Source organism: Patagioenas fasciata, chromosome 1, assembly GCF_037038585.1.
Source record: "Patagioenas fasciata isolate bPatFas1 chromosome 1, bPatFas1.hap1, whole genome shotgun sequence".
In the NCBI taxonomy this organism is placed as follows: Eukaryota; Metazoa; Chordata; class Aves; order Columbiformes; family Columbidae; genus Patagioenas; species Patagioenas fasciata.
In genome coordinates this window covers 23,076,154-23,103,400 of record NC_092520.1, presented here as the reverse complement: position 1 = coordinate 23,103,400, position 27,247 = coordinate 23,076,154, and the positions used below count along the sequence as shown (strand labels likewise).

The 27,247-nt window shown below is 42.6% G+C and overlaps 1 protein-coding gene across 3 annotated transcripts; it reads left to right on the top strand.

Moving 5' to 3' along the window:
- The first annotated feature begins 280 nt into the window (after positions 1-280).
- GPR12 (G protein-coupled receptor 12) lies at positions 281-11,830 on the top strand. 3 transcript variants are annotated; one of them, XR_011737521.1, is made up of 2 exons: positions 281-4,675; positions 9,566-11,830. XR_011737521.1 is itself a non-coding variant. In XM_065852630.2 (2 exons), the coding sequence occupies exon 2, from the start codon at positions 1,009-1,011 to the stop codon at positions 2,011-2,013; it is 1,005 nt and encodes a 334-aa protein (XP_065708702.1). In that variant the 5' UTR covers positions 281-399; positions 999-1,008; the 3' UTR covers positions 2,014-11,830. The 3 variants fall into 3 exon arrangements, 2 of the variants coding, with proteins under 2 accessions (XP_065708702.1, XP_065708694.1); XM_065852630.2 differs by having other exon boundaries at positions 281-399; positions 999-11,830; XM_065852622.2 differs by having other exon boundaries at positions 281-399; positions 996-11,830.
- Positions 11,831-27,247: the final 15,417 nt, after the last annotated feature.

Genomic DNA, 27,247 nt, shown 5'->3' with positions numbered 1-27,247 from the left:
CTCTTTAATTCACCGTTTTCTCACCAGCACCCACTTTGCCCGGTGCTGTCCCCAACCCCCCATCGCCCCCTCTCAGAACCCCAAACCCAGGGCACGTCCACCCCGAAAGCGCCTCCGCGGGTAGACGGTCGGACGCCCCCTGCTCCTCCCCACCCCCTCCCCTCCCTCGCGCGCGCGAGCTCGCTCGCGGCGGGAGGCACCTGCGCAGGCGCGCGCGCACGAGGCGAGCCGTTTCCCCGCGTCCGCACGCGCACACCCCGCGCGCGCGCGCGCACCTGCCTCGCGCCCTCGGCCGCGCGCCGCGCCGTGAGGGCGGCCGGTCCCGCTGTCGCCTTGAAAGGAGCGCGGCGAACCCTCTGTTCCTCCTCCTTCCTCCGACTCGCCGGGGGAAAAGCCCAGGTGACCGCCGCCGGGGGCGCGTGGGGGTGCGTGGTGGTACGTGTGTGGTGTCCGCGTTGAGTTTGTAAGTTCTCAGAGGATCTCGTCCCCCCGACACACACACACCCCGGGCGGGGTTTCCTCACAGGGGGTCGGTGAGGGTTTCCCTCCGCCCCCATCCTGGCTGCTCCCTCTGTGACCAAAACAATCCCCCTTTGAAATAGTGGCTGCTGGATAGGGGGGTTTGCACCACCCCACCGCCGGCCCCCACCCCGAATTGCAGCGCTTGGGGCGGGGGTGGGGGGACGTGTTCGCTGTTCTAAGGGCTCCCTCCCCTGCCTGTGCCCTCTCCCCTGTACAGGTGGAGGGAATTGCCTTAGGATCGCTCAGCCTCCGTGTGCCTGTCCCTTGGCAGATAGCCTCAGGCAGTTTTAATTTTTTCCCCGTCTGTTTTTTTTGTTTTGTTTTGTTTTTTTTTTTTTTTTTATTGTCACATTTATGTAACAAGCGCTTGCCTGCACATTAAATTGGTATTGCCGTCTAGGGTGTTGCATGCTCTGGGGGTGCTGTATCCAGTGCTGTGTCTGAACATTAAAAAAAATGTCTTTCTGTTGAAGAAGACGGGTTAAAATGAATGAAGATCTGAAGGTTAATTTGAGCTGGCTGCCTCAGGATCATGTAGAAGCCAGCTCTACCGAGAATGCCTCAGCCACAGGCTCCTCCCTGGTTCCTGTCGTAGACCCAGAGCCACAGCTTTTGGTAAACCCCTGGGACATTGTCTTGTGTACTTCAGGGACCCTTATCTCCTGCGAAAATGCCGTTGTGGTTCTTATCATTTTCCATAATCCCAGTCTTCGTGCCCCCATGTTCCTCCTGATAGGCAGCCTGGCACTGGCAGATCTATTAGCGGGCATTGGATTGATCATCAATTTTGTTTTTGCATACCTTCTGCAGTCAGAAGCTACGAAACTGGTTACGATTGGACTGATTGTTGCCTCTTTCTCAGCATCTGTCGGCAGCTTGCTGGCTATTACTGTTGATCGTTACCTCTCCCTGTATTATGCTTTGACTTACAATTCAGAGAGGACTGTCACTTTTACCTATGTCATGCTTATATTGCTCTGGGGAGCATCTATCTGTATTGGACTGCTACCTGTAATGGGCTGGAACTGCCTCAGAGATGAATCCACCTGCAGTGTTATCAGACCACTCACTAAAAATAATGCAGCTGTCCTTTCAGTCTCTTTCTTGCTTATGTTCGCCCTCATGCTGCAGCTCTACATTCAAATCTGTAAAATCGTGATGCGCCATGCCCATCAGATTGCCTTGCAACACCATTTCCTGGCCACTTCCCACTATGTGACTACCCGAAAAGGAGTGTCTACTTTGGCCATTATTTTGGGGACTTTTGCTGCTTGCTGGATGCCTTTTACGCTCTATTCATTAATAGCAGATTACACCTATCCTTCTATATACACCTATGCCACCCTCCTGCCAGCTACCTACAATTCCATCATCAATCCTGTAATATATGCTTTTAGAAACCAGGAGATACAGAAAGCACTTTGGCTCATATGTTGTGGCTGTATTCCTTCTAACCTGTCTCAGAGAGCAAGATCACCCAGTGATGTTTGATTGGCAGCTAGGAGGACATTCCTTAACATGTTACTTTCCAGACATTCTTGCGACACTGTCTTTGGTTTAGATGCATTCATTAAATGGTGTGTGATGGCTTCATATAAAAACCACAGGATGCACTGACCTTGTTGTAAACGGAAAACCCCAGTGACCAAAATGAATCGAGTGGTTTAAGGGAGATTTCCAGAATCAAACTAATCGCTGTTACAGATTGATAATGTTGCTCAGGGTCTTTTTGTTATATTACCCAGACTTTGCCATGATTTTACATCAAGTTTGGTCATTAAAATTAGATTGAAACACCACAGCCCCTTTGAAATTGTTTATGTGATTGAGTTCAGTCATGCTGCATGTTATAGTCTGTTGTCAGGATGGATATTTTTTCCCCTCTATAATTGTTTTTTAAAACAGGAAAAAAAAAACACCTCATGTCCTGTTAGCCCATTTGTATATCATCAGAATACTCTTCAAAATAATGGCCAATTGTGCTGATCTTTATGGTGTTTATTGTCATAATCCCAGTGCAGCAAATTTGCTCGAAGAGAAGTAGTACTTTTCTAGCTTTTTATTTTACATCTCAGAATGAATTAGCTTGATAATTGTTTTAAAGGGTTACCTGTTCTCTCCTGAGTTCTGGCATAATGTTAAAACAGAAAATATACTTTGGTTTGCTTTTCAAAAGTCAGCCGTATGTTTTCACTTAGATATGGAACACCAGAGCTCATTATACTATTAATTTTTAAAAAATCAGTGGGGAGTTTTGGAGTTGATGAAACAATATGGCTTCTTTTGGCTATGCATTTATAATAAATGCAACACTATGTTTCTCAGACAAGTTTATCTTTTCAGAAGTGTATAAGAAAATACCAAATAAATTAACCTACAAATTACTTGCAACACACATTTAGTGTTTACATGAAATGGCTCCCTTAAGTTTGTTATCAAATCAAAAGTATTACCACTTGTTTTTATTGTTCTGCCATATAATTTAAAATACTGAAGTTCATAAATTCTCAGAACATATCTGGTTCATAATTGTATGCAACCAGAACTGCAACATGAAACAATATTTTCTCCTTTTTTAGCAGTTTCATCCTTTAGGGATTGTGATTCTTCACACTACACCTGTCAGTTCACTTCATTACAGAATGACAGTTCTGGTCTAAAAAGCAGAGCTTCCTCTCATGAATGGTTACATTCCAGACTGCTTCTAACCTTTTACTGAAGACACATTAGAATGCACTAGAAATAAAACATTATCTTTTAATTTGAAGACTTGACTGTCAGAGTTAAAATCCTCCTGGCAGGTGTCTTTGGTAAAACTTAAGGTGTACCTCAATGTCCATGCATGGGAGTTTATAGTATCGCTTCTGTTAATGCTGATGGGAGCTCAATGTGTTAGTGCCATGTCACCAGTAGGAGGTTATATTCCTTTGAACATCAAAGTTAGCATACTGTATTGTTGCTTCAGTATCTTCCATTACAGTTCAAAAAACCCCAACAAACTCAAGTGTAAAAATAGCAATATTTACAGTTCAATGAAAAAAATATACCTGTATAGTATAGATAGTAGAGACAACTGTGTTGCTGATCTGGATTTTTCCAAATGGAATCTGTCCTTTTCACATGGATGTTTGGGTGACTGTAGCTTTTTGTGGCAAAGTTTCTGTGACGTTAAGAATCATACGCTATACACAAAGCTGAATCTCAAATGTGAATGAGTTGTCTGTAAACAAGGCTCTGTAGAGATTATTTTTTTTTTAATAAGCAGTAATTAATTTTAGCTGCGATGCTGGATTCGAATTCTATGATTTACTTGATTCGGCCTTCACAATATTAGGCTCTTTGTGATCTGGTTAAATAATTGCATGGCATGGTCCAGCAGAGCTGTGAACTTGCAGCTCACTTGGCTTCACTGTGGTTTACAGGTGCTGAGCACAGTGACACTATGGCCCCTGCTCCGTGTAGGATGTTGGTGTTATTTATCTACTTCTGAATGCTGATGAAACTCTAGTCATTGCATTTTGTTAAAAATTTTTGTATAAGAAATAATCACTTCATAAATATCTATGCTATGTATGCGTGCAGTTTTGCAAGTATGCAAAGTACTGGGAATAAAAGGCAGTAAAAATCATGAACTGTATAATGAAGAAAGACTGACTAATGTAGAATGGCACTTTTTTTAAAACAACAAATGAGATAGTTAAAGTCAGGCAAAGTTTGCCCCCTCACACTTTTTTTTTCCTCCAATTGTTCTTCTGTATCAAATAGCTAAAAAAGTATGGTAAGGATGAGCAGTTACAACTGTGACCAGAATTCAGTCCTGAGGGCAACTGTTGTTTTGCTTATGCAGACCTGTTCTCATCCTCTTGGATAATGTCACAGGCACTAGTGCTTTTCTCTCCACAACACCTGGGTGGTAGGGAAGCCAGAAAAAGCACAGAGGGAGATAATGTCGTCTGCTCTTCTCGTTCTGGTTCACCTAACGTCCTTGTCATCTTCCTTGCTCCACAGGCTGCTCAAATCCACAGAGGCTCTGCAGTGTGCCGACCTTTTCCTTGTGCCAGAGCAGAGAGATTTGTAACTGGAAGCTCCTCTCCCAAGGAGCAGTGCGAGTCAAATGGAGCAAAGAAGGATTAATTATAGAAGTTCCACAAAGGTAGCTCACAGGGATGTGATTTGCCCTGGTTTGAGTAGTACATGATTACCTTTCACCAAAAACAGATGAGAAATGTGATTATACCTCCAACCTACTGTTGTGACATCCAGTGAGGATGTTGACTCTTCCAGAAATATATTCTTAAATTGAGACTGTGCAGCCTAGGCCAGAAAATCCTTCTGGAAGTTGTTGACATAGGTTTGCTCGCAGCTGTCAGGCCAAACTTTAGCATGGTTTCCAGTACTAGATAGATGCTGTATAACACACTGTGAATGAACTCTTGGAGGATCGGCAGAGCTGTGGCTACAAAGCTGCCTACCTCACTTGCCCAAAAGAAATGCTTGACAGACAGCCTCTTTTCAGGCTCTGCAGAATTAAGCAATTCTCTGCTATGACCTCAAAGTTACAGTGTAGGCTCCGGTCTGTATGGTGAGGTGCCAGTATCCATCCACGATCACTCTGACACTGGCAAAAATACAGCCAGCTTGTAGGGTTCTGTCATTTTGGCATCCCATTAAACAACACCTATGTGTAAGACCAGTAGTGTTAGAGTCACCATTCTATGTACAGTGAAGTATCTTTCATATCTCCATTATAATGTCTAAAGTATTTTTTCTTAATCTGTAATTTAATTTAAAGAATTAAAATTCATTTTATTTATTAACATGCTTGACCCAAAGTTATTAACATGTTGCATCTTAATGTGCAAAATTTAATGTATTCAGTTTTTTCATATATTCATCCCTAACGCTTGGGAGAGGATTTTTTTTAATAGTTTGGGTTTTTTTTTTAACCGTTTCTCCTAACAGTAAGACTTCAGCAGTATGGGGAAATGCGTTTTTACCACAAGAGCAATAAAATCCTTCATGTTGTGGGTACTATAAACTACTGAGTAAGCTCAGAGCAATAGCGAGGAAGCAATATATTCTTTAGACAAAAAATAATAACTTGCATAAGGACTTTTAAATGTAGAAGTCTTCCTTTGTTAACCAGTTTCTACCAGGCTGGTGTGGGACATTATTTCTGCTTGATTTGTCACAGTTATTGAGTTCCTGAATAGAATTGTTCAGCAATAACCTTTTACCTTAGTTCTTGGATCCTGAATTCATACTATTTGCAAGAGAGAATTATGTACTACAGTGGGGATTTTTATTCTTTTCATTGTTTGGCATTTAGTTGTATAGCATTGCATGGAGAAATTAATTTCTTTCAGGGTTTCCAATTTTAACTTGATACTAAGAATACTCTTCACCAAACACAAACTGAGAACAAGTGAATTTGTCATGCCCATCTAGATGGATATCATAAATGGTGCTAGCCCATCCAGAAGACACTTAGGCTTTTAAAAGAACATGATTATGGTATCATGGAAGAAAACCCCTACCAATACCCAGGGTATAGCTGCTGTGTCACGCAGTGACATAAGCAGCTGCACCTGTCCTTCATGTTTGAGGGCCAGCCTTGAGGCATCTCGCAGTCACTAAAACCCCTCCATGAGAGAGTTTGGCTTAGGACAGGAGCTGTGGATTCATTTCTCAAAAGTGATGAGCAACTTACCAGTGTGACTGGAAGGTGGAATAAAATAGCATTTCTACAAACCAGGCTCCTGAAACACAACTATACACAAAAAATGGCTTCTCTTAACATTCAGAACCATATTTTCAAAATGTTGACCCTGACTTTTATGGAGAAAAAGTATGTATGGTCTGGTTTTGTATGTACAGCAAAGAAAGAAAGGTAGATAAGAATTGGACAGAGTCACTATGTAAAAACAACCCACCAGCTGTTCTGTCGTTTTATCTGAGATGCTGAATGGTTCTTAGTCCTTGAAACAGAAACCAACTTTCTAGAAAATCCTCAATACCAATAAGTCAGTGTAAGAGCTTTGTAGAAGAAGTAGGAGGACTAGCATGATTGCCAGCACAAAATAATTTGATGTAGCAGCTGTGTTATGAGAATAAAAACAATATACCTGCACACCAGCTGTAGACAGATCAACTCCTGACTGTATAAGAATAGCACCAGAAAAAGGTGAACAGCATTACTTTAAATCATGCTGCTTCAAGAAGACAATATCAGTTCAACTCTCACTGGATATGGATCCTACATTGTAAGAAATAAAGGATATTTTAAAGTGCTACTGACCAGCTATTCAGGGAAAGATATCATGGAGTTGTATTCTTTTGAGGGGGATCAAGAACCCAGCTAGATCTATGAAGGAAGTAATTAAGGATGGTGTTAAATATCTACATGTAGACTCATCACATCTCTTTGAGAGAAGTTCTGAGAATCACTTTAAGGTGTTACTTGGCTACATTTTGGAGAATCCAATTCTAGAACAAGAGGCTGCTCCTGTACATACATTAAATGCAATGAAGAATATGTCCTCCTTTGTGTATTTATCAAAAGGAACAAATAGCTCTTTGCAGTCAGAATTGTTTGCCAACTAGACATTGTTTTAAATAATACCACAGGAAGCCACTTTACAAAAACAGTTTGATAACTTCAGTTTTAAACTTAGAAAAACAAAATTTTCAGATGTTTAGTGTATTGCACACTTGGCATGTTGCATGATAGCGAGAGATTGGTATTAGGCAGCAGGGCTACTCAAATTTGGTGCTTAATCAAAAAAAGGCCAGTGCAGATAACAGTGCATCACTGTACTCGGGAAACACAATTTTATATAATATTTTGATTTTCTGATTTTTTTTTCCGATTTTTGAAGGCCATCATTATATAAAGTGGTTGTTTACCCTCCCTTACAGTGCCGCATTTAATTTAGCTTAGTGGTAGTCTAGAGATGTGCAATGGAGAAAATGTAAGATCTCTCAATCTCTGTTTATAGAGAGGGGACTAAAAGGAAAGGGTGTGGTTTGTATGTCACAAATAAGCAATAGAACAGGAAAGATAAATTAGGTATGCTTATTTCCCCTGTCAGTAAAAGAATGATGGGACTTGCAGTAAATTTGAAAGGTAGCATATCTGGAAATACTTTTTTGGTACAAAAGGAGGTGACCCCATGAAACTACGTGCTAATGGCTTCTTCAAGCCAAGAATTTACATTTCATAGAATCAGAGAAGGCTTGGGTTGGAAGGAACCTTTGAAGGTCATCTAGTCCAACCCGACTGCAATGAATTCCTTTTAATGGATCGGAAATCTGGATGAACTGCGAGGATATTTGCTTTCATATCAGGTGAATGATGAAAGATGAGAGGATGGAAGTCTTTATGGCTTGGTGAATCAACCATGAGGGTGGTGAGGCACTGGAACAGGCTCCTTGGAGGAGTTGTGGATGTTCCAGCCCTGGAAGTGTTCAAGGCCAGGCTGGGTGGGGCTTTGAGCAACCTGGTCTAGTGGAAGGAAAGGTGTCCCTGTCCATGACAGCGGGGTTGGAACAGAGGTTAAGGTCCCTTCCAACCCGCATCATTCTATGATTAATTCAATGTAATTGAAAGGATAAAGGGACGTTTTCCAGTGGAGGTTTTTTGCAAATGGGTTGAGAGAGTAAAACTCATTTTAAAGCAAGGTCAGTCAAACTTGAATCACAAACCCCTTGAATTGCCTTTTGAAGAAATTGTTCTCTCCTCCCCAAAAATTTGTTTTGCATTCTACATACACCAAGGTAATTTTTACAAACTCTTGCTGACATGCTAAATATTTAACCAAACAAAATAGTATTATGGGTTTCCCCCTACCAGGTGGAGGGAAGACCTTTTATGTCTCAGAACTAGTGAACTGATTTATTTAGCTGGCATCTCTAAGTAAACCAGACATTTCTAAAAAGCATGGAGTACTTACAAACATTCACTGCACATTTAGGGGCTTCATTAAATTACTAAATTACTCTTTCAGCTGATGACCATAGAATTACCTGGAGGAGGAGGGGTGGGTGGTCGATCATGTCCTTTTCTGATTGTTTCGTTGGTGGTGGTGGTTTTGGGTTTTTTTGGTTGTTGTTGTTTGTTTTGTGTTTGTTTTTGTTTTGTTTTGTTTTGTTTGGTTTTTTTTTAACCCCTGTAGTAAGATCTCTCATACAGTCCTTTCTATTTAAAGATAAATGCTGGTTTATGGTTGGACACAAAGGTCTTTTCCAACCTAAATGATTCTATGATTCTAAGAGCCTGCCTATCGTAAGTACAGTGCTGCATTCTTAGGAAAAAAGCTTATTTACAGAGGTTTTAATAGTTTGTTAAAACCCTTTCAGATGCATCAGCAGCACTTTTTCATTGAACAACTTTGGTGAGCATTTGCCCAAACTGGAAATTTGGTTTTTAAAAATAGATTTTTTTTTTTTTTATGTATAAATTAATTCTTAAAAGGAAACACCTATATCCAAATTTAACTTAAGGAACTTAAGTACTAGCTATATTACATGCAGACTGGAGAGAGAAACAGTTTCTTAGAGTATTTTGGTATGCTGTTGACTTAATTAAATATTATGAGCTATCATACTTAAACACTTAAATAGCCTAATTACGTACTTAAATATATATACATAATTATTATAATATTTATTTTACTTTTTATATGTATGATATGCTAGATATTGTGCTCTATACCTTCAGTGTTGTAATGGTCCAGGTGTAACCTGTTCACTGAGGCAGTTTCATATGATTAAAAAAAAACATTGCCAAACTTGTGTGAATGTTGCAAACTGAAAGATTCAGTGGTAAGTGATCAATATTTCAACAGAGACAATCCAGAGATTTTGGAAGGGAGGTGAATTCTCATGTCTTTAATTTGGACAAATCCCGCTGCTGGCTTTGGGATTACAGGAATGGGACACATGCAGGACAGAATACAAAGAGGATATTTATCACCAACATGAGCCTGTGTAGCAGTTTTATGTTCCTTTGCATACTGTTCCCTGTTCTCTCTGTCTCTTGTAGGTGCTTTGGTAACAGGACTGCACAGATCAAAGAGCAGTCCACACAGTCGTCTGACACTGCACTTTTTGCACTGGCTGATGCTAACCCGGGCAATATTACAGTATCTAAAACATTGTATACATTTATTTTTAAAGGGCACATGAAATATGCATATGCTTCTGGGGCATTCTAGGAAAAGGGACTAGGACCTATAAGATTTGGGGCCAAGGCATGGAGCTCTTAATGCATTGCTTACTTATGTGACTCATAGAATTTTCCTCTTACTTCAGTGTTTGCTAAGATGTAACTCAGCAAAATCACCAGGAATTCAGCTTCCACTGGTTTCAGGAAAGAAGTATTTTATAGTATGCAAATGAAAGCAGCATGACTTGGCCTTTTGAAAACTGAGATACCCACATACACATACACATGGGTGGTGAGTCTGGTAGTGTTGTGTTCACGGTTGGACTGAATGATCTTAAAGGTCTTTTTCAACCTAAATGATTCTATGATTCTGTCCTGAAAGGGACCTACTGTTGCATCCTCATGGAGCTCAGGAAGCTGTGCCCCATCCATGGGTTTTTGTTCTACTGCTCTTTCCTTGCCCTCTGACAACATGCGCTCTCAATACAGGAGCAACATGCCGTCCACCTTGTAGTGCCTCTGCCCCAGAGGGCTCATGAGGAAAGAGCAGGGAGGTGAGGCTTTTCTGCAGCGTTGATCACAGGGTCAAAGCACGCTGGGTTCGGAAGGGAGCTCTGCTTCCAGCAGAGAGCTTTCTGAAGATGTGGTAGAAAATAGGGAGCCTTCACATTCCAACCAAATTTCAGCTCCTTTCTTTTGTATTTCCCTTTAACTGTAAGTAGAGGCATCTGTTAGTCTGGGAGGAGGGGAATATGGCATAACTGGGAGTTAGCGTGCTCCAGCATGCAGCTTTTTACACGGCAGCTCTTCCAGAGCAGAGCAGCTGAATGCACAGTACTCTGCTTCTGAACTCAGGCTGGTCCCACAGCTTAAAATGTGTAAGGGCAAAATGAAGTTTTCCAGAATGTGGAAACAGCATCTGTGATTTGTGCCAGAAGTGTGCGATGGGTATTGCAGCTGGAAAGGCAGGTAAATTGCCTAGATTACATACACAGCAAAATATTCAGGCAATCTCTAGGGTTACTTACCTGTGCCCAAATTTTCTGTTGAACCTGATAGCAGTCCCATCTATATATGGAGGAGGAGAAGAACATGGACTTTTCTGTTGGGCCTCAGCCAGAGCCCAAGGAAATGGACATTCTTATTTTTATCATTATTTCTAGAAAGAGCCACATTAGACCTCTATCCATTTTGTATGTCTACACCTTTTTACTCTTTGGGGCCAAAATCTACAGTTGTGTTGTGTTTTGTTTGGTCTCAGCTTTACTGTCACAGCCAAGCCTACAAAAGTTGATTGTAAATGTGTTTACAAATAAAAAGAAATTTCATAGGGTAAAATGTTATAACTGTGCCTCTGAAATAAAGCTGTAAAATTCTGTGTTTAACTTCAGTCCCAGGCCATGAAATTTGGAATACCCTGGACTAGTAGAACCACTCATAATTTTCTAGACTTACTAACCAAGCCCCTACTTTCTTTTTATTGCCAAATGCAACTAAAAATAACCTGTGGTTTACCACGCTCATCTCATGAAATTCTCAGAGAGAGCTTTTCCTAGGAAACATAGTACAATTCATGTAAACTCCTGATACTACTGACTGCAGTGTGGTTCCGTGCTGAATTCTAAAAGCTTTAGCAAAAGCAGCTGCATGGGGGTAGTTCTCACACTACACATCTCATTAGGAGCCAGATGACTTTAAACCAGTAATTTAAATTCTGCATGTTGTGCTTTTCATATGAGAACCGATTTCTGGTTTAGTACATAAAGGCCTGTGGTTATTTCTTATACTAACTTAGGGTTGTTTTTTTCATTTAACTGTGGTTGAAGTTTGAACCATAGCTTGCCAGTATATGAAGTAATTTTAAAAGGGAGTGAAACATCTTTGCCTCAGTTTCCCTTAAGATAAAAGCTTTGGATTGCAACTACAGAGCTTCTTGTTGTATACAAGATAGTAATTTAATGCACTTTATTTGAAAAAGGCACAAATTATTTTGTTTATAAAATGTTACAATTGCACTATGCTGTAAGAATCAGTTACTAAATATAAACTGTACAGTTTTGTAGTCAACATTGTGTTTAGTCATAAATGATTGAAACAATTACATGTTTCAGTTAAATGTTAATTTTATATGTGGTAAATGTAAGTACAAATAAATTTTCATTTCTTAAAAAAAAAATTGTCCATTTCATTTCATTGAATTTCACATTCCATTTCAAATAACAAAACACTATTATTTCTAAAAATATAAAATAAAATATGATCCAGTGCAAAGAGATGGCAGATGACACTAACTAAACTTGGGTGTTAAATTCAGATGTGCAAACTTCAGTTGAGCTTTGGTAGATCCTCTGTATCCACGAATGCCACAGTTTTGTACAGACAGTCTGAAAGAAGAGCTAACAGGAATTCTTGAATGTAGAGTTGTAAATGAAAGCCAGAGTGCTGTTCCAAGTCTACGTATCTTATCCAAGTTAATTTACTTCTTATGCACTTCTGACATACTGCTGTTTATTATCATTGTATACGCTTAGTTTTGGGGAACAAAATTCAGTATGGATGTACAAGAGAGTCTGCATTGGATCTTGCTAAATGGATGTAAATACTTAATATTTGAGTTAGTTGTCATTAATGCGGAGAGCTACAACTTGAAAGAAACTATGTTAACTTAGTTATTTGGTTTTTGGTTGTTGTGGGTGGTTTTTTTGTTGTGTGTTTTTTTTTTTTTTTTTCCCCAGAGTTTTGCCCTGATCCTCCAGTTAAGTAACTGTAAAATCAAATGCATGATCGGAGTTCTGTTTCTCCAATTTGACTGTTACAAACAGGCTAAAAGAAAATAGTGGACTGTCTCATTTCCCATTTTTTTTTAATGTATATTTTAATGCTTCTGTATGGTTTTCTTGAATATCCAGTTTATTTTCCAGGCACATAAACTGATGGAACGAGCTACATCTCTAACTGTAAAACTGACTATTGTGTACCATAGCTGGTGAACATGTAACTTCTGAAATAAGTTGGACAGTGACTGACAGATATCCAGGTAAGTAATGGAGAGTGAGGCTGCTTTCTTTCTACTATGCAGGACTGCAGTCCTGCAGCTCAGGTGTATCCCAGAGGAGATCTCAGTGATGTTTACTTAAACTGGACACACCTCTCGCCTTTCACACCAGACTTTCAGGCACCAGCTACTTTATCTAGAGAAAGAGAAATTGGTGTCATCGTGCAAGCGTAGACTCCCAGTTTGTGTCTCTGCAGTTAAACTATTGCCAAAAGGACTACAGCAGAATGGTGATCAGGGTGTATTTGTTAAATGTTCTTTACTTAACTAAACATGAACTGCAGTTACACAATATAGATCCTTTAGATCTATCAGCCATCCAGTCTACTAAACTGGATAATTAATAAAAAATAAAGAGGAAAAAAAAAAAAGAGGGAGGGGAAATAAATGTTTCACCTAACACAGAAGCCAGTATTGAAGTCGTGTGGCCAGGGCTGTTCGGGGATCTTTTTGATCTTAATCACTGGAACCTAAAGTAGGACAATAAACTGAACCTGTTCTGACGCTACAGTGGATGTTTAACCTGCATCTGTAGTCAGGAGAAGCAGGAACGAGCAGGGAGCAGCAGGGGCAGATGACTCGAGCTTTTTGGCGTTGCTGTGTTGGTGCCCCTTCCACACCTAACAGCGTCAGTGTAGCAGCATCCTGGCAGTCGCTGATAGAAATATGATTAGGAGGGCAAAATGGCTGACAAAACCAATAAATAGAATAGTAAAAACTGCCAAAACTTAATGGTACTCAGCCAGAACTGTAAAGGAATTCCTATTAAAATTGTGGAGGATTAATGGCACTACAGGACTGCTAGGCATCTTGGTTGTGGTTTTGTTCAGTGCAGATAGCATCCTTCTGCTCACAAAGCAAAACAGCACTGTTACTAAAGCAGTGTTTTGGATTAGCTGGGAACTTCAGGCATTGGCAATGCTTAGACCACCCAGTAACAACTACTTTGTGCCTCCTGCCAAACATACAGTGCTTTATGCACTATGTTTGGGTTTCAGATACTTTTGTTAACTATGTCGGGAACTAAGCAGAAGGAAAGAGCAGAATTTTTAATAATGGATATGCAACAGAAAACTTCTGTGGGCATTAATAAATGGTCAGTGTATTTACAAGGATAAAATAATGGAAAGCTGTCGGGACGTCAAATGACTTCTATGCTGCAGTAAGCAAAATTAAGTTTTTTTTATATGAGGCCTACAAGTGGAAATCTAAAGACTGTTGTCCAGTGCTATCCTTTGGCTCAAGGAGGCTCAGCTGCAGCATTCCAGGTGCACATGCCTGTTTTTACATGCTCCAAAGCGTCTGTGGGTCACGTCAGAGATGAGCTGCTGGGTTAGGTGGCCATTTGGACAAAGTGTGGCTTATTTTATCTTCTTAGTAAATTCTTATGGATCATCTTATTTATAGTAGGATATCAAAGATTGTCTACAACCTCACCACGGTCCTGTAGCATGAATCTTTGATGTCTACACGAAGTGCAAGGCCCATGCAGTTAATGGATATTTTACACTCATCACTGAAAACTGTGTAGGAAATCCATCAATCTGGTATATATGACAAAGACAATTCCATTTGCAGGTACTCAGCCTTTTAAAAAATTCCAAATCATATATATCTTTTAAAGTTATTTTAAATTATCTAGGATCATATGGATCTAAGTATTTTTTTCTAGAATAGCTTTTAAAGCTAGCAACTCAAACCTTATTATTTTTCTTTTTTTTTTATTTTTAAAAATTATTTATTTTATTTTATTGAAATGGCATCCATATAACAGAAATGCTCCCTGGGGTTGTTACTCTTTGCATTCCTCTGATTTGGGTGCGAGCTGAGTAAACCCAGCACTGTACGGCATGTAACAACCAACACTTGGTTACTACATGCAAATCAGCTCTTACTTGAGCATATTCTGCTTGCAGATTCTATTAAATTTTTTTATTCTTTCATATCTGCCAAAGTGCTTCATCCCCTTATTTTGTGCTAATTTTAAAGATGGTGGCCTTTCAATGCAGGGCATTCTTTTTCTGACAACAAAAGGTATTTTAATGTACCAGGACACTGTCTTCCCATCAGTGGCCTAGAAGAGCTAGTTTCACCTTCATTTTTTATCATGATGTATGGAGTTTAAATGATGCTTGACAGTGAGCCTATATAAATTTGGTTTTAAGATGCATTGAGTTTGCCATCATCGTCATTTTGAGCTGTCAGGCTCAAAAGCATCCTCTCACAATTTCCAGGACAAGGATCATCCCACTCCAAATCATTCAGCTCGCATGGGGAATGCAGAGGATGTGGCAAGCTGGGATGGGAGAGAGCCCTTGCAACCCCAATCTTGAGCAGGAGAGGATTTCAAAATTTCAAGCTAACCTAAGGATTCCCTTCACCCCCCTGGATATTCTGACTCTTTAACCTTCGCAAGAGAGGAGTGACAGAGAGGGGGCTGGTGTGAATTCAGAAAGTCTTCAGATTCCCCTCTTCTCACTCAGATGCCATCCATCCATCCATCCATCCATCCATCCATCCATCCATCCATCCGTCACTGCTGCCTCCAGTGCCTGTTGAGTTTTCTCCAAGAGCTGGGCTTTCTTGGTGGTGCTGCTGGCAGTGCCATGTAAAGACATCCGTGGAAACCACCACTAGCCAAACTGTGCATCTCCAAGGGCATACAGGCAGAGGGAAGCTTTTGCTATTTGCCAGTTCAACCCAACAAAAATATTTCCTTCCTGACATCCAAGCAAGCAGTGGGACAGACCCACTGCTCTTGAGAGGGAAGCAAGGGCAAGCATTGGCTTTGCTCACACCAAAGAAGAGGCAGGGAAGACAGAGGAGGGGCTGGTCACTGCACAGGCTGCAGGCCTCCCTTGGCTCTATTACTTAGCAGATACGGTTGAGTTCACTGCCTGTAGCGTATGCTGCGCTGAGCCAGGGCCGTGCAGCAACAGCTCATCTCTCCCTTGATGCTTTGGCTCCTGCAGCCTAGTTTCTTGTTGAAATGAGCTCCAGGATTTATTGTCAGTGCTCGATTCCCAATCCCTTCAGACTGCTTTTTGTGAGAACTAATAAAGCAGATCTGGGGTTTTCTTATTGCTGTTTTTTTAATTATAATGAGCAGCCTATTTTTCAGTCCCTGGGATTCTCTGTGTTGTGGTTGGTTTGGGGTGGGGATTTTTGATTTTGGTTGTTGTGTTTTGTTGTTTTTTTTTTTTTTACCTTCCAGGAGGAAGTCATGGAAAAGTATTATGACTCCTTAATGCTTGGTCCGTTTCATTCATCATACTGCTTCTGAGCAGCGTTTGTTTGCCTTCAGTCCAGGCACAGCTTGTGCACAGCCTTTACAGAAACACAGTCAGCCTTGCCAATAGATGTGTCTGGTCTTAGATCTGCAAACCCTGTGTCTGCCTTCACAGGGTACTTCAGGCTGGCCCCATTTCAGCAGCTGCATGTCAGCTTTGGGACTGCTCGCTCAAGCTGCCCGCTTCCTCAGAAAAGGCAGGAGCCATTCTCAGATGGTGGCAGTGACCTGCCTCTGCACCCCGCAGAGCATTTGCTAAAATTGGCCAGTTATGCTAGCAGAAGGGAGGGCCAAGAGAGCGTCCCCAGGGTGCTTGTTGCTGCTGCTGAGGTCACCACATCCCTTGGGCCTGGGCAGAGCAGGATGCGAGGGGCAGACAGCAACAGACACCGGTCAGGGAGGCTGATTGTCCTTCCCTTGTGATACCTAAAGCAGATGCAGGAATAGACATTTACCTGTCCAGAATGTGTTTGCTGCTCAGACATCCATGGTACATCTCCTTGAGGGAAGAGCCACCAGGCTAGATGGGTATGTGGTGTAAGCCAGTCTTGTTCCATGGCCATGCAGCTGGGCTGTACTGGTAGGAGTATGTACGTAGCAGACACACAGCTGCTTTTTGGTTTGCACCTCGTATCAATTCAGTGTTTTCTTTGCATTTACGTTTAATTTGTCTTACTGGGGACTGTTGTGTTTTTCTTCAGAGATGAGATAAAGCATTCATCAGAACCCAGTAGGTACCCCTATTCTCTTTAGCTTTCTTTCTTCTATTATACTTGATTCTATTAGAGGCTGTTTTAATGAGCACTCATTACATACACGCGTCTCTCTCTCTCTCTCCAGAGATCTAAGCAGTGGAATCTCCTACAGAATGATGCAGTGCTTTGTTTTAGTTCGGTTAAAAACAGAACAAAATGCTTCCCTGTGTTCCTCTAAATCGTCTCACCTTCAGCAGTCATTTGCAAAAAGACTCTTGCTTTTTCTTCTGCTTAGAAGTTTTTTTTTTACACCATTTAAATGCAGCTTAATCATATGATAAAAGACCTTCCCAAGCACAGGTCTTTCCCATGTGTCAAAATACCAGTGAATTCCCTATTTAACATCAGACGCAAGTGCGCTGCAGCTGTAGGTAAAGTTTCCCCTGTGAATAGCCTGCATGATATATCATTGAAGAGAGCATTTTCTTTTGGAAAACCGTTCTGAGACAGAAGTCAGCAGGGCTCTGACACCCACAGTGGAAATCAGCAGAAAAATCCTGAACAGCAGCTAAGTGCCTGTAAAGATGTTGGTATACATGGAAAGGTAATGCCATATCTAGAATAACTTAGGCCATTTATGATACAGTATTGTTTTCAAAGATACAGAAGCCGTGGCAAACACATGTGAAGTGCTTCACAGCAGATGGCAATGTGAGCAGAAAGAGGTCACATCAAGCATGCAGCAAACACAAGTATCATCTGCTGTTCTTCCTTCTTGCTTCCCTAAGTGCTCACCATAAGAACGTGGCAGATGAGACTAGTGCTCCCTGCCACTGTGCAGGGAGTACTAAAAGAAATTATCTACTTTAAAGTTTTGAACTATTTCTACTCCTGAAAAAAGCCGGAGTCCATCACATTACCTGTGTGGCTCTCTGTCAGTAGCTCACGTTGTCTGGAAGAGCACACCCCCACATATCCATATTAAAGTTTAACATAAAACTACCACATTGTCAAGCTTGCAGTGTAAAACAGGCTGCCATCAGCTTTCCGGTGATGCAGAAGCAAATAGCAGTGTTAAGAAAGAGCTGGTAACTTGAAAGGCTTACAGTAACGGGTAGAGGAAAGGTACAGATTCTGTGTGCCACCTCCCCTTGCGCACTGTAGACACGTCTCCAGTGAAAATGTCTCCTGCGAAAATCTAAGTGGAGATGCAGTGACTGAGAGTTAATGGTCAGTGAGTCAGGCTAAAGGCCATAAGAAGCCTAAGGTTTACTTGGCCTATTAAAAGTTACAAAAAGCCTCATCTCCAATAAGGTTTTGCCAGATGCTTGCTAATGCAGCTGAAGAATGGCTTAATTTTTCCCAGTGAAGATAGAGCCCAAAATGTTCTTTGCAACCAGCATCAATTAGTTCACCAGCAGCAGAGCTACCATTTCCTGCAGAAAGGTCACAGGCTGTTTGCAACTTTCTGAGTCAAAAACAATGCTTAAAACTCCAGCTGAAAACCACATAGCAGCTGTATACAGCACTGTAATTGCCCCCAGGTTGCAGCAACTGACTACAAGAACCAGAACTAGAAACAAAACCCTGCCCAGGTGAGAATACAGGTTTTTGTTCCTGATAGTAAAATCAGAGCAAATATGTAAGTAGAAGAGCAGGACTGTACTTTGTGTGTACAGCGTGACGGCTAGGATATGGTGTTTCAGAAATAAATGGGGTAATGAGCTGGTGTGTGCATTATGTGAGAGCCCATCCTCTCTACAGTAAACATTGTGTAAGAATTCAGGAAGCAACACGGAAACCTCTTGATAGCCCTGCTTCCTCTGTGGTTCACCATCAGCACAGAGGTCTGGGTTGCTGGAGAGGGATGCAGATGACTGTGAGGTGACAAGCTGGGAGGCCAGGCAGGCAGCTGAGAGGGACCCTGCTTAGCCCAGCCTGGAGAAAAGGGTTTTAACCTTGATGCCAGAGCTTTGAGCTGGAGGGAGGGCAGACAGGTGGTGAGAGCTGGCACAGTCCTGGAAGTGCTGGTAGCCCAAGACAACATCCCATCAGTGTATAAAATCAAATTTAGCAGATTAGATTAATAGAGAGGAGCTGATGGGAAACTTTGACTCTTATATAACATGTATCGACATACATGCTCTATTCTACAAAGGCTTTGTAATACCCAAATTGTCATCGAGATAACTGAGATCAGACTGATCAACAACTCAACATCACTTTTTACTGTATTTTAATGTTAAAGGGATTAGTTGTGCAAACACACACCTATGTGGGAAAGTAACAGTGCAGGTAAGTCATAGGTGGTTCCACAACAGCTTGTGAGGAAAAACTGAAGGAGCTTGGCTCATTCAGCCTGGAAAAGCAATGGCTTCATGGGGACCTAACAGTGCGTACCAGGACATTATCAGGACAACAGATCAAGATCTTCACAGTGGTGCACGGTGAGAGGAGGAGAGACAACAGGCATAAGCGAAACAGGTGAGGTTGAGACTGGGTATGAGGAGGAACTACTTCCCATCAAGATAGTCAGGCAGAGGCACAGGTTGGCCAGCAGGGTTGTGCAGTCTCTCCTTGGAGGTTTTCCAGACCTCACTGGATAAATCCTGAGCAAATTGATCTGGCCCTGCTTTAAGCCAGAGATTGGACTTAGAGACCTCCTGAGGTCATTTCAACCTGAATTATCATGTGGTCCTCATGGAAAATGAAACACCCCAGTGGGTATCCAACCATCTTACCTGTCAGTCCATGAAAGGCAGACTGAGGTATCAAACAAGAGGGGGGTTTGGTTTGGTTTGGTTTTTTTTTTCCCCAGGTTTGATCCAAGATGTTCTACAGTGCCCTAGTTATGAGTCAGAGCCCCATACCTTGGTCCAGAAGGCTTAGACCTTGGCAGAGCAGTGGTTCTAAAAAGGCAGAGAACAAACTGTATCCAAGTGCCAACCTCAAAAAACACTGCTTACAGCAGCACAACGTAACTGGGATTGTGTGCAGCACTTCACACAGAGCTCCAGGTGCATTTTCAGACCTGCTAAGTGATGGAGAACAACCACTGCTGGCTGTGCTCTTGCTGACACCGCCTTCTGTGTTGTATCACTGCAATGGGGCTCTGCTGCCTCACCTTCAAACTTCTGCCCACCAGGACCTTTTCAGCCTGGACTGATGTATGGGCTTATTTCACCACAGATATAAGAATTTGCACTTATCTTCAGTGAACTTTGTGAGGTTCCTGGCATCCCGTTCCTCCAGCTTACCAGCATCCCTGTGAATGACAGCCCTGACCTCCAGTTTGCCCTCCTCCCAATTTTGTGCCATCCATGAGCTACGGAAATAAAATTAATTAAAATTAGACCAAGGTCTTCTTTGGCCCACAATGTGTTTGTGTCATATCAGAGGCAGAAATTGTATTTAAAAGAAAAAGTTCACACTTACGTGTCGATCTCCTCCATAGATAGATCGGAACAGCAGAAAGAGCAGAATTACGGCATGAGGCACCATTGGCACTTGGATTCTGAGTGGGAAAAAATCACCCAACACCATTGAAAGTGGATCCTTTGTGAAACCCACCAGCTCACAGACACTCAGCTCCAGCCCAAGCTGTGGGCACATTCCACGTCCTCAGGGCCAGTTCATCCAGAGGAGTAAAATCAGGACTTTGTGTCTGCAGAGGCACCTGGCACAACATACCCTGGTCCTCTGCTGTGAATTGTAGATAACCTATGCTTAATACAAATAAAAACATATAAAGAACAATCACAATTATCAGTTCACCATGATTTATTTCTGTACTTGAAATAATTTAAGGGTATCAGTCTAGTTGGTAGTGACTGATCCATAATTGTTCTGACATTTGACTCTTTATTCACAGTGCCAGACCGGAAGAAAAAAAAAAGAGCATGTAAAGACATCCTGTCCTCCCTAGGTCTGAGGCACACAGAGAAGATTGCATGATTCCTGGATGGAGTGAGCCTTCCAGTCTCCAGGACTATGCTAAAAAATACTGAAGTCCCAGGAAAAATAAAGGAGGAAAAAAAATCTTGTCACTGCCAGCATTACTGATCAAGTACTAATGGTTATGAAATGAGAATTTTCTATGGCAGCTGGTGTTTTGCTAAACTTACATACATTTCCTTAATAGTGTTTTCCATGTTATCGCTGGCACTGTCACTCTAAATGTAATATAATTTTGTTGCAATAATAAAATACTACACATGCACAGTTTTTAGAACTTCCTTTTCCCTACCCTAGCTTGACAATAGCTCAAACTGCCTGAGAAAGTGAAGTAACAGCTCGTTCGTCACTGTCCCAGGACTCTAGGAGTCCTGGTCAAACTGCTTTTGTCCTGTTGAAAAGTTTCTTTGAAAGCGTTGTAAGTCAGGAACGATTTCTTGTAGCAGATTCATGACACAGATTTTTAAAAACTTTCATGCTCAGAAATATCTGATGGAAATTCCCACACAAGCTGCCTGGACTGATGACAGCAAGCCCACCACCATCCTGCCCAGCCAAAACCTGCTCACCTGGCAGCTTCTGTCTCCACCAGACTGGGAGAAAAACGTTTTCCCAGTTCATTTGCGGTCGGCCACTGGAAACCCTGAGTACTGATTCCTGAGTGACGTGTCAGCCCACCCTGAAACACAAGTGTCCCTACAGCAAACTCTCAGCAGCTTGCCTGTGGAGAGGTGTGAGGCTGCTGGTGGGGTTCATCACTGAGCCTGAGAATGAGGGTGAATGTGGGAAGGCTTGTCCTACGGTGTTAAACTGTGCCAAGTTTTACCTTAAAAACTTTCTTTCCTAACTTTTCATGTAGAAAAAGAAAAAGCACACACACAAAAACGTAAAAAATATCCCTCCCAGCCATTGAAACCTGGGTCTCTGACCTGGTCTGCTTTGCTGGCCACCCCCTTCTGCTTTGGGTAGGAGGGGAATCCCTGGGAGGATGCAGAAAGTGAGACTTGGAGGGGAGGTCCTCATATCGCCCCCTGAATACTTGTGGAAACAAAGGTGTGTGGAGACTCCCATCCCTGTAGAGTGTATTTCCACAGTGGAGACTAACAGCAGAGACAATGTGAAGATCCAGGTGCACCAGGACTAGCAGCACACACATATTTACACCCACCCATACAGTGAAGCCCATCTGCCAGCACTCCAATCCCTGGCAGGACATGGAGTGGACAAACAAGCAAGGAGCAGCCACTGAGGAGAAGCTCCTGGGGGACCCCACTTAGCATCGCTGCTTCCACAAATGCTGTCTATCCAACAAAATGCCATATAGCTTATATAGGCCCAGCAGAGCTGTACACACACCAGCTGGGGGGAGTGTACCTGTCCCCTACTTCTGATACAGCGTGAAATCCCTGTGGAGCTAATTCATCCTGCCAGGAAGCTGACCTTAGGATGCACCACAGCATATTCTCACTCGGAAGACAAGGAAACTGAAATAAACTGAAGATTTGTCTTTATGAATACAACTCCCAGGGCAGCAGGGCTTTCCCTCAGCTCTACAGCAGCAATAAAAAAAGAATTACAAAAACTCCATTATCTTAGATGTATGCATATTCCTGCAAGAATTAGGAAAATATTAAAACCAGAGCAGCTACTGTCAGTGCTATTTCATCAGAAAGATTTGCCTACTGATGAGAGACAGGTACTATCCATGTGCCCCTCTGGAGCAGCCAAGCTCCAGGGGCTGCAGGACCCCAGGCTGCTGCCAGCCCGTGTTTGGGGGAGCTGGATGCAGAGTGCCCCTGCCGAGCTGGGGGTCTGTGCAGGACAAGCAGTGCTGCCACCTCCCTTTTTGTCCTGGTTTGCTCTTCTTTCCCCATTCTGGCAGGTCTCCTCCCTTCCTCTCTACCTCCTGCCAGCACAGTTCAAGAATTAGCAGGGGATGCTTTTTGGCCTCTTTGTCATTACATTTAATTAGACGACACTCTCGTTTACTTTGCTTTCACTCTCCTGCCTAGCAGAGTAATTTGCATTTCACAGGCAATTCTCTGGCCTTGTTGAACGTCTTCTACCTGAAGTGAGCAGCACAGAGAATCACGCTGCAGCAGCAGCTGTGGCACAGCCAGAGCTGACAGCTGAAGGAACACCTGGGAAGTCTACAGGGTAGCTAAAAATTAACAAAAAAAACCCGAAAAATACTGAACATGAGGTCGGCCTGGGCTGTCAAAGGTCACTGCAGACACAGAGCATCATGACAAGGTTGCACACAGAGAGCAAATCAAAGCCCTGAACCTCTCTCCAGTGTAGAGCAATGAGAAACAAGTTTTCACATGCATCCAGCCTTAAACTGATGCTGAATTATTAAAATTAGTGGGCCAGGAACAATTAATACATCCCTATGGATGTGTCAAATTGTGGTGGGGCACCCTGTTCATCCGGTGCCCGGTGCAGAACAACCTCTCATTGGGGACAGTGGATCCTCACTAGAAGCAAATGAAAATGCAGCAAATCACATACTCATCAAATCCTAAAAATGATTCATTGTTGGGAACGTAATTGAGGAACAGAATGATGAAAAGAAGCCCGTCTGCTGTATTTTTCACCACTTATTCACATGAGGGTTTTTGGTCTAGTTCACTTCAAGCAACTGCAGTCATCTGGCAGAGCTGAAATGCAAATTAAAATGTCAGCCCTGGAATTTGTTTTGGCCAGAGATCTACGGAGATAGGAAGGTACAATAATTGTTCAATTCGCAGACTCTAGGCACTTCAGTAGATTTATCTGTGGATAAAATTAAGTAAATTGCCTTGAAAGGAATAATTTATTGATATAATTAATTAAATGGGCTGCATTTTTTTAAAGTAGTATCAGAATCTGCTCTGTTTTCTATAAAACTTCAGTGAGTTTAGTGGCATTTGCAATTATCTAAAGCTTTCTTCTGCATTTTATTTGCCCAGATGGGGCACAACCAAAGAAATCAAATGACTTGCCGATGACAGCATGAGAATTAAGGAATGTAAAGTAGATATAGGGCTTAAATGCTGCAGTAGAGACACAGTTTTACAGAAGGAAAAGCAGGTCTATACGTGTATCTGCTGTGCACACAGAAGCTGCATTACAGAAGATTATTAACCAAGCTGGCTCAACACTTCAATTTCTATTCTCAAAAAGATTCTTAAAAAACCTTAATCTAGGAAAGTCATGATTTTGCGTAATTCACTTGGAGAGCACCATATGTACTCACAAAAAGGTAATTTTTCAAGCTATTGAAACAGCCTGCCTGAAAAGCCTTCCAAAAATCTCACCATACACCCAGCACTACCATCCCAAGGGTGACCCCAGCTGCAACCTCGACATTCTTTACATGAGCTGATGGCCAATGCGCAGCAACCTGTGGCCACCTTCAGTTCAAGCGAGACACAGAGAAACAGGCTCTGCTCTGGTTCCCAAGGCCTTTCCCAGCAGAAGTGCTCCAGGTCCCACTTCAAGGCACAGTGATGGTTTGTCTAGGAGGCTCAGACACCCCCGCCCATTTCCCTCACACACTTTGCCTACCGTCTCCAAACCACACTTGCCCCACTTGCCTCGTGTTCTTTAGTTGACCTTTTGTACCAGGTTTCTCAGTTTTCAGTAGCAGAAATCCCAGTTGCACCCTTTCAGGCTCCCCAGACCCCTCCATCCCCAGCTGCAACAGCTGTTCCCCATCCCTTCTTCTGCACCCAACCCTACTTTCCCTATCATATCATGCACCTATTCTCCTGCCCCTCCTTCCATCTTCTTGCACCTGCTGGTTCTTCTTGCACCCCTGTAAGTTAAAGTATAGTAGATTTAAGACAGACCTAACTTGGTTGTGCAATGCTGATTAAAACCAGAGGAGGAAAAAGTGATGTAGAGAGTCTGAATAAATTTAATCTTGGACTAATGACTGGATTCATCATGCAGAAGAAGAGAGATCATTGGGGGCAGGAGAAAGAGTGCTGCATTTGGACTTGCAGAAGCTGCAGGGATCCAGCCAGGGAGCGTCAATACTCTGGCACATCATGTTCGCTGTGCTCTGCTACTGTGAATCACCATAAACTGCACAGCATAAGGTTTTATGTACCAACCGTGGGCGTGCAGTCGATTTTAATTGTACTTCATGTTGTGACAAGCCTTCGGAAAGAGACATTGTTCTGATGGAAATGTTTTCTTTCATTGTCACCTTTCCCATCTATTCAAGATCAAAGCAAATTGTAGAAAAATGGAACCTGTAGAACAGAGCGGTTGAAGCAGATCGTTATACGGCTCCTGTCAGCTCAAAGGGAAGAACAGCAAAAGCAAGCGGCAGCGATGCCTTCCCACAACACGGTGCAGACAGACGCTGCAGTTACTCTCTGGGCAGAAGTGAGCTGGAGTCACGGTGTGTGCTGCAGGAACGCACTGGCAACGTGGCCTTGGCTGAGACGGCTGGTTTTACCCTGCATCCACTCCCTGCTGGAGGTCATTACAGCTCTGAGTACAGTTTGGTCTGTGGCAAATCTCCCTGCTCATGGGTGGGCTTTGAACTAAGAAACAGTCAAGGCTCCTCTTCAGGTAATGTAGGTGTCCACCAGCTACCCCTCACATTCAGGTTAGACTGCAGGGATCACCTTTTACCTTTTCTTTCTATGTTTACACACCATCTGGCATTGCAAGCTTCCCACCCTAACCTCAATCACTAATAAAATGGCAACGCAGTACGTTTCTTGTTCTGAAAGAACAAAAACCCCATCTGGAAACTGCAGATATATCAAATTTATTAAGAAGCGAAAAACTGATCCTTTCTATGCTATTAATACTATTGGCTTGTAATCTCTTGATGCAGTTTAGATATTATGGAGTTTCAGATTTAATATTCTGCCCAGCGGATGATATAAAAGCCACTATTGATTTCCACTCCCTGTAAGCAGGCTTCATCTCTATGTAAATTAAAGATTCTCTAATATATTTCACAATATAGATTAGTTGTCACTCAAGCGTTGATCTATTCTCATACCAGCAGGCTGACTTATTGGGAAGTTCCAGACAATAACACACCTAATGAAAACTGGTTAGACCTTTGCGTATTGACACCTGCATCAACACCATTAAACATGCTAAGGAAAATTTGGGATGGATCTCTTCTGTGAGAAGGAGTGGCGTACACAGTGACACCGCAAAAAGCATCACTTGCCTTCATTGTCCCAGGGGAAGAATCATCCCCTTTCTTTTCACCAGAGGGGGACAGCAGAAGACACCCATCTCTTCCATCTATCATCTGTTCAAATATTTGGAAGGGTTCCAGGAAAGCAAAAGTGAGAAGGCAAAGCAGCTGAGATCTGAACACCCCAACTGGCTTCTCCTCCAGCAGCATGCCTGGGGCAGTGGGGAGCATCAGCGCTGCCACCTCTTCCTTGGGGACCAGGAAACATTTGGTTTTTCCTCTTCAGAGCAATGGTGGATGCAGCAGTGGGACCGGCATCAGCAGTCACTGCCCTTTGGGGATGAAAGCTTAACCCCATCTTGAAGATCCTTGTCACACACTGAAAAAAATAACTCTTACCAGAGGCAGCAGGGACTGGATGAAGTCCTGCACAGTTTGGTCTCACCTCCAAGCTGACCCTGCTGCGAGCAGAATAGGATTGTCCTGTAGTCCTATGTGAAAAAGCAGAGGAAAGGCTTTCTGCTAAGACTCATTCCCACTACATGGAGGAGTAACGGGAGTCCAAGGAAACAGCACGAGCTCTGTGTTCCTCATTACCTCTCCATCCAAATCTATGCTTTATCACAGAAGGGGAAAACCTGAGGCTCGCCAACACCTCGCTCTGCCCCTCCCATCCTTTTCTAAACAGCAACCAACACGCCCTCTCCTCCTCAAAAAACACCCTTGTCAAGCCCAACAGAGACCTCAGGTTATTTCTCATTAGGCTGCTGCTGGGCATTAGAAAATCTCTCAGCATGGTGAAACTCGAAGCACATCTCCCAGGCAAGCCTGGACAGGAACAACCAAGTTTTTCCGATTTCTTCTTAGTCAGCTACAGCCATCAGAAATCCAATGATGAAACCTGCTGTGCAAACTCAGCCTTAACAACCAATTTTTTTTTTTAATTTAGTGATTTTTACTACTGCATAACTATGCAGCGGAACAGCACATCCATTGCCAACCATACACACTCCCCACTGTAGAAAGAAGGACTCTTACCATGTTTAATTCAAGCATTGTGTTTAAAACACCACAGCTGGTGAGCAGAGATGCTCAGCTTCCCCGGGGCTTCAAGCACACAACAGAAGGCAAGGGACATGCAATGGGCACAAACTGGCACACAGGAGGTTCCCTCTGAACATCAGAAAATGCTTTTTCATAGTGAGGGTGACTGAGTGCTGGCACAGGTTGCACAGAGAGTTGGCGGAGTCTCCATTCATGGAGATACTCAAAAGCTGTCTGGACATGGTCCTGGGTAACCAGCTGTAGGTGGCCCTGCTTGAACCAGAGGGGCTGGAGCAGAGAAGCTCCAGAGGTGCCTTCCCACCTCAACCCCTCTGTGAGTCTGAATGAAAACCTTAGAACATCCAAC

Coding starts and splice junctions, on each gene's coding strand:
- GPR12 (XM_065852630.2), top strand. CDS start 1,009: ATGAATGAAGATCTGAAGGTTAATTTGAGCTGGCTGCCTCAGGATCAT.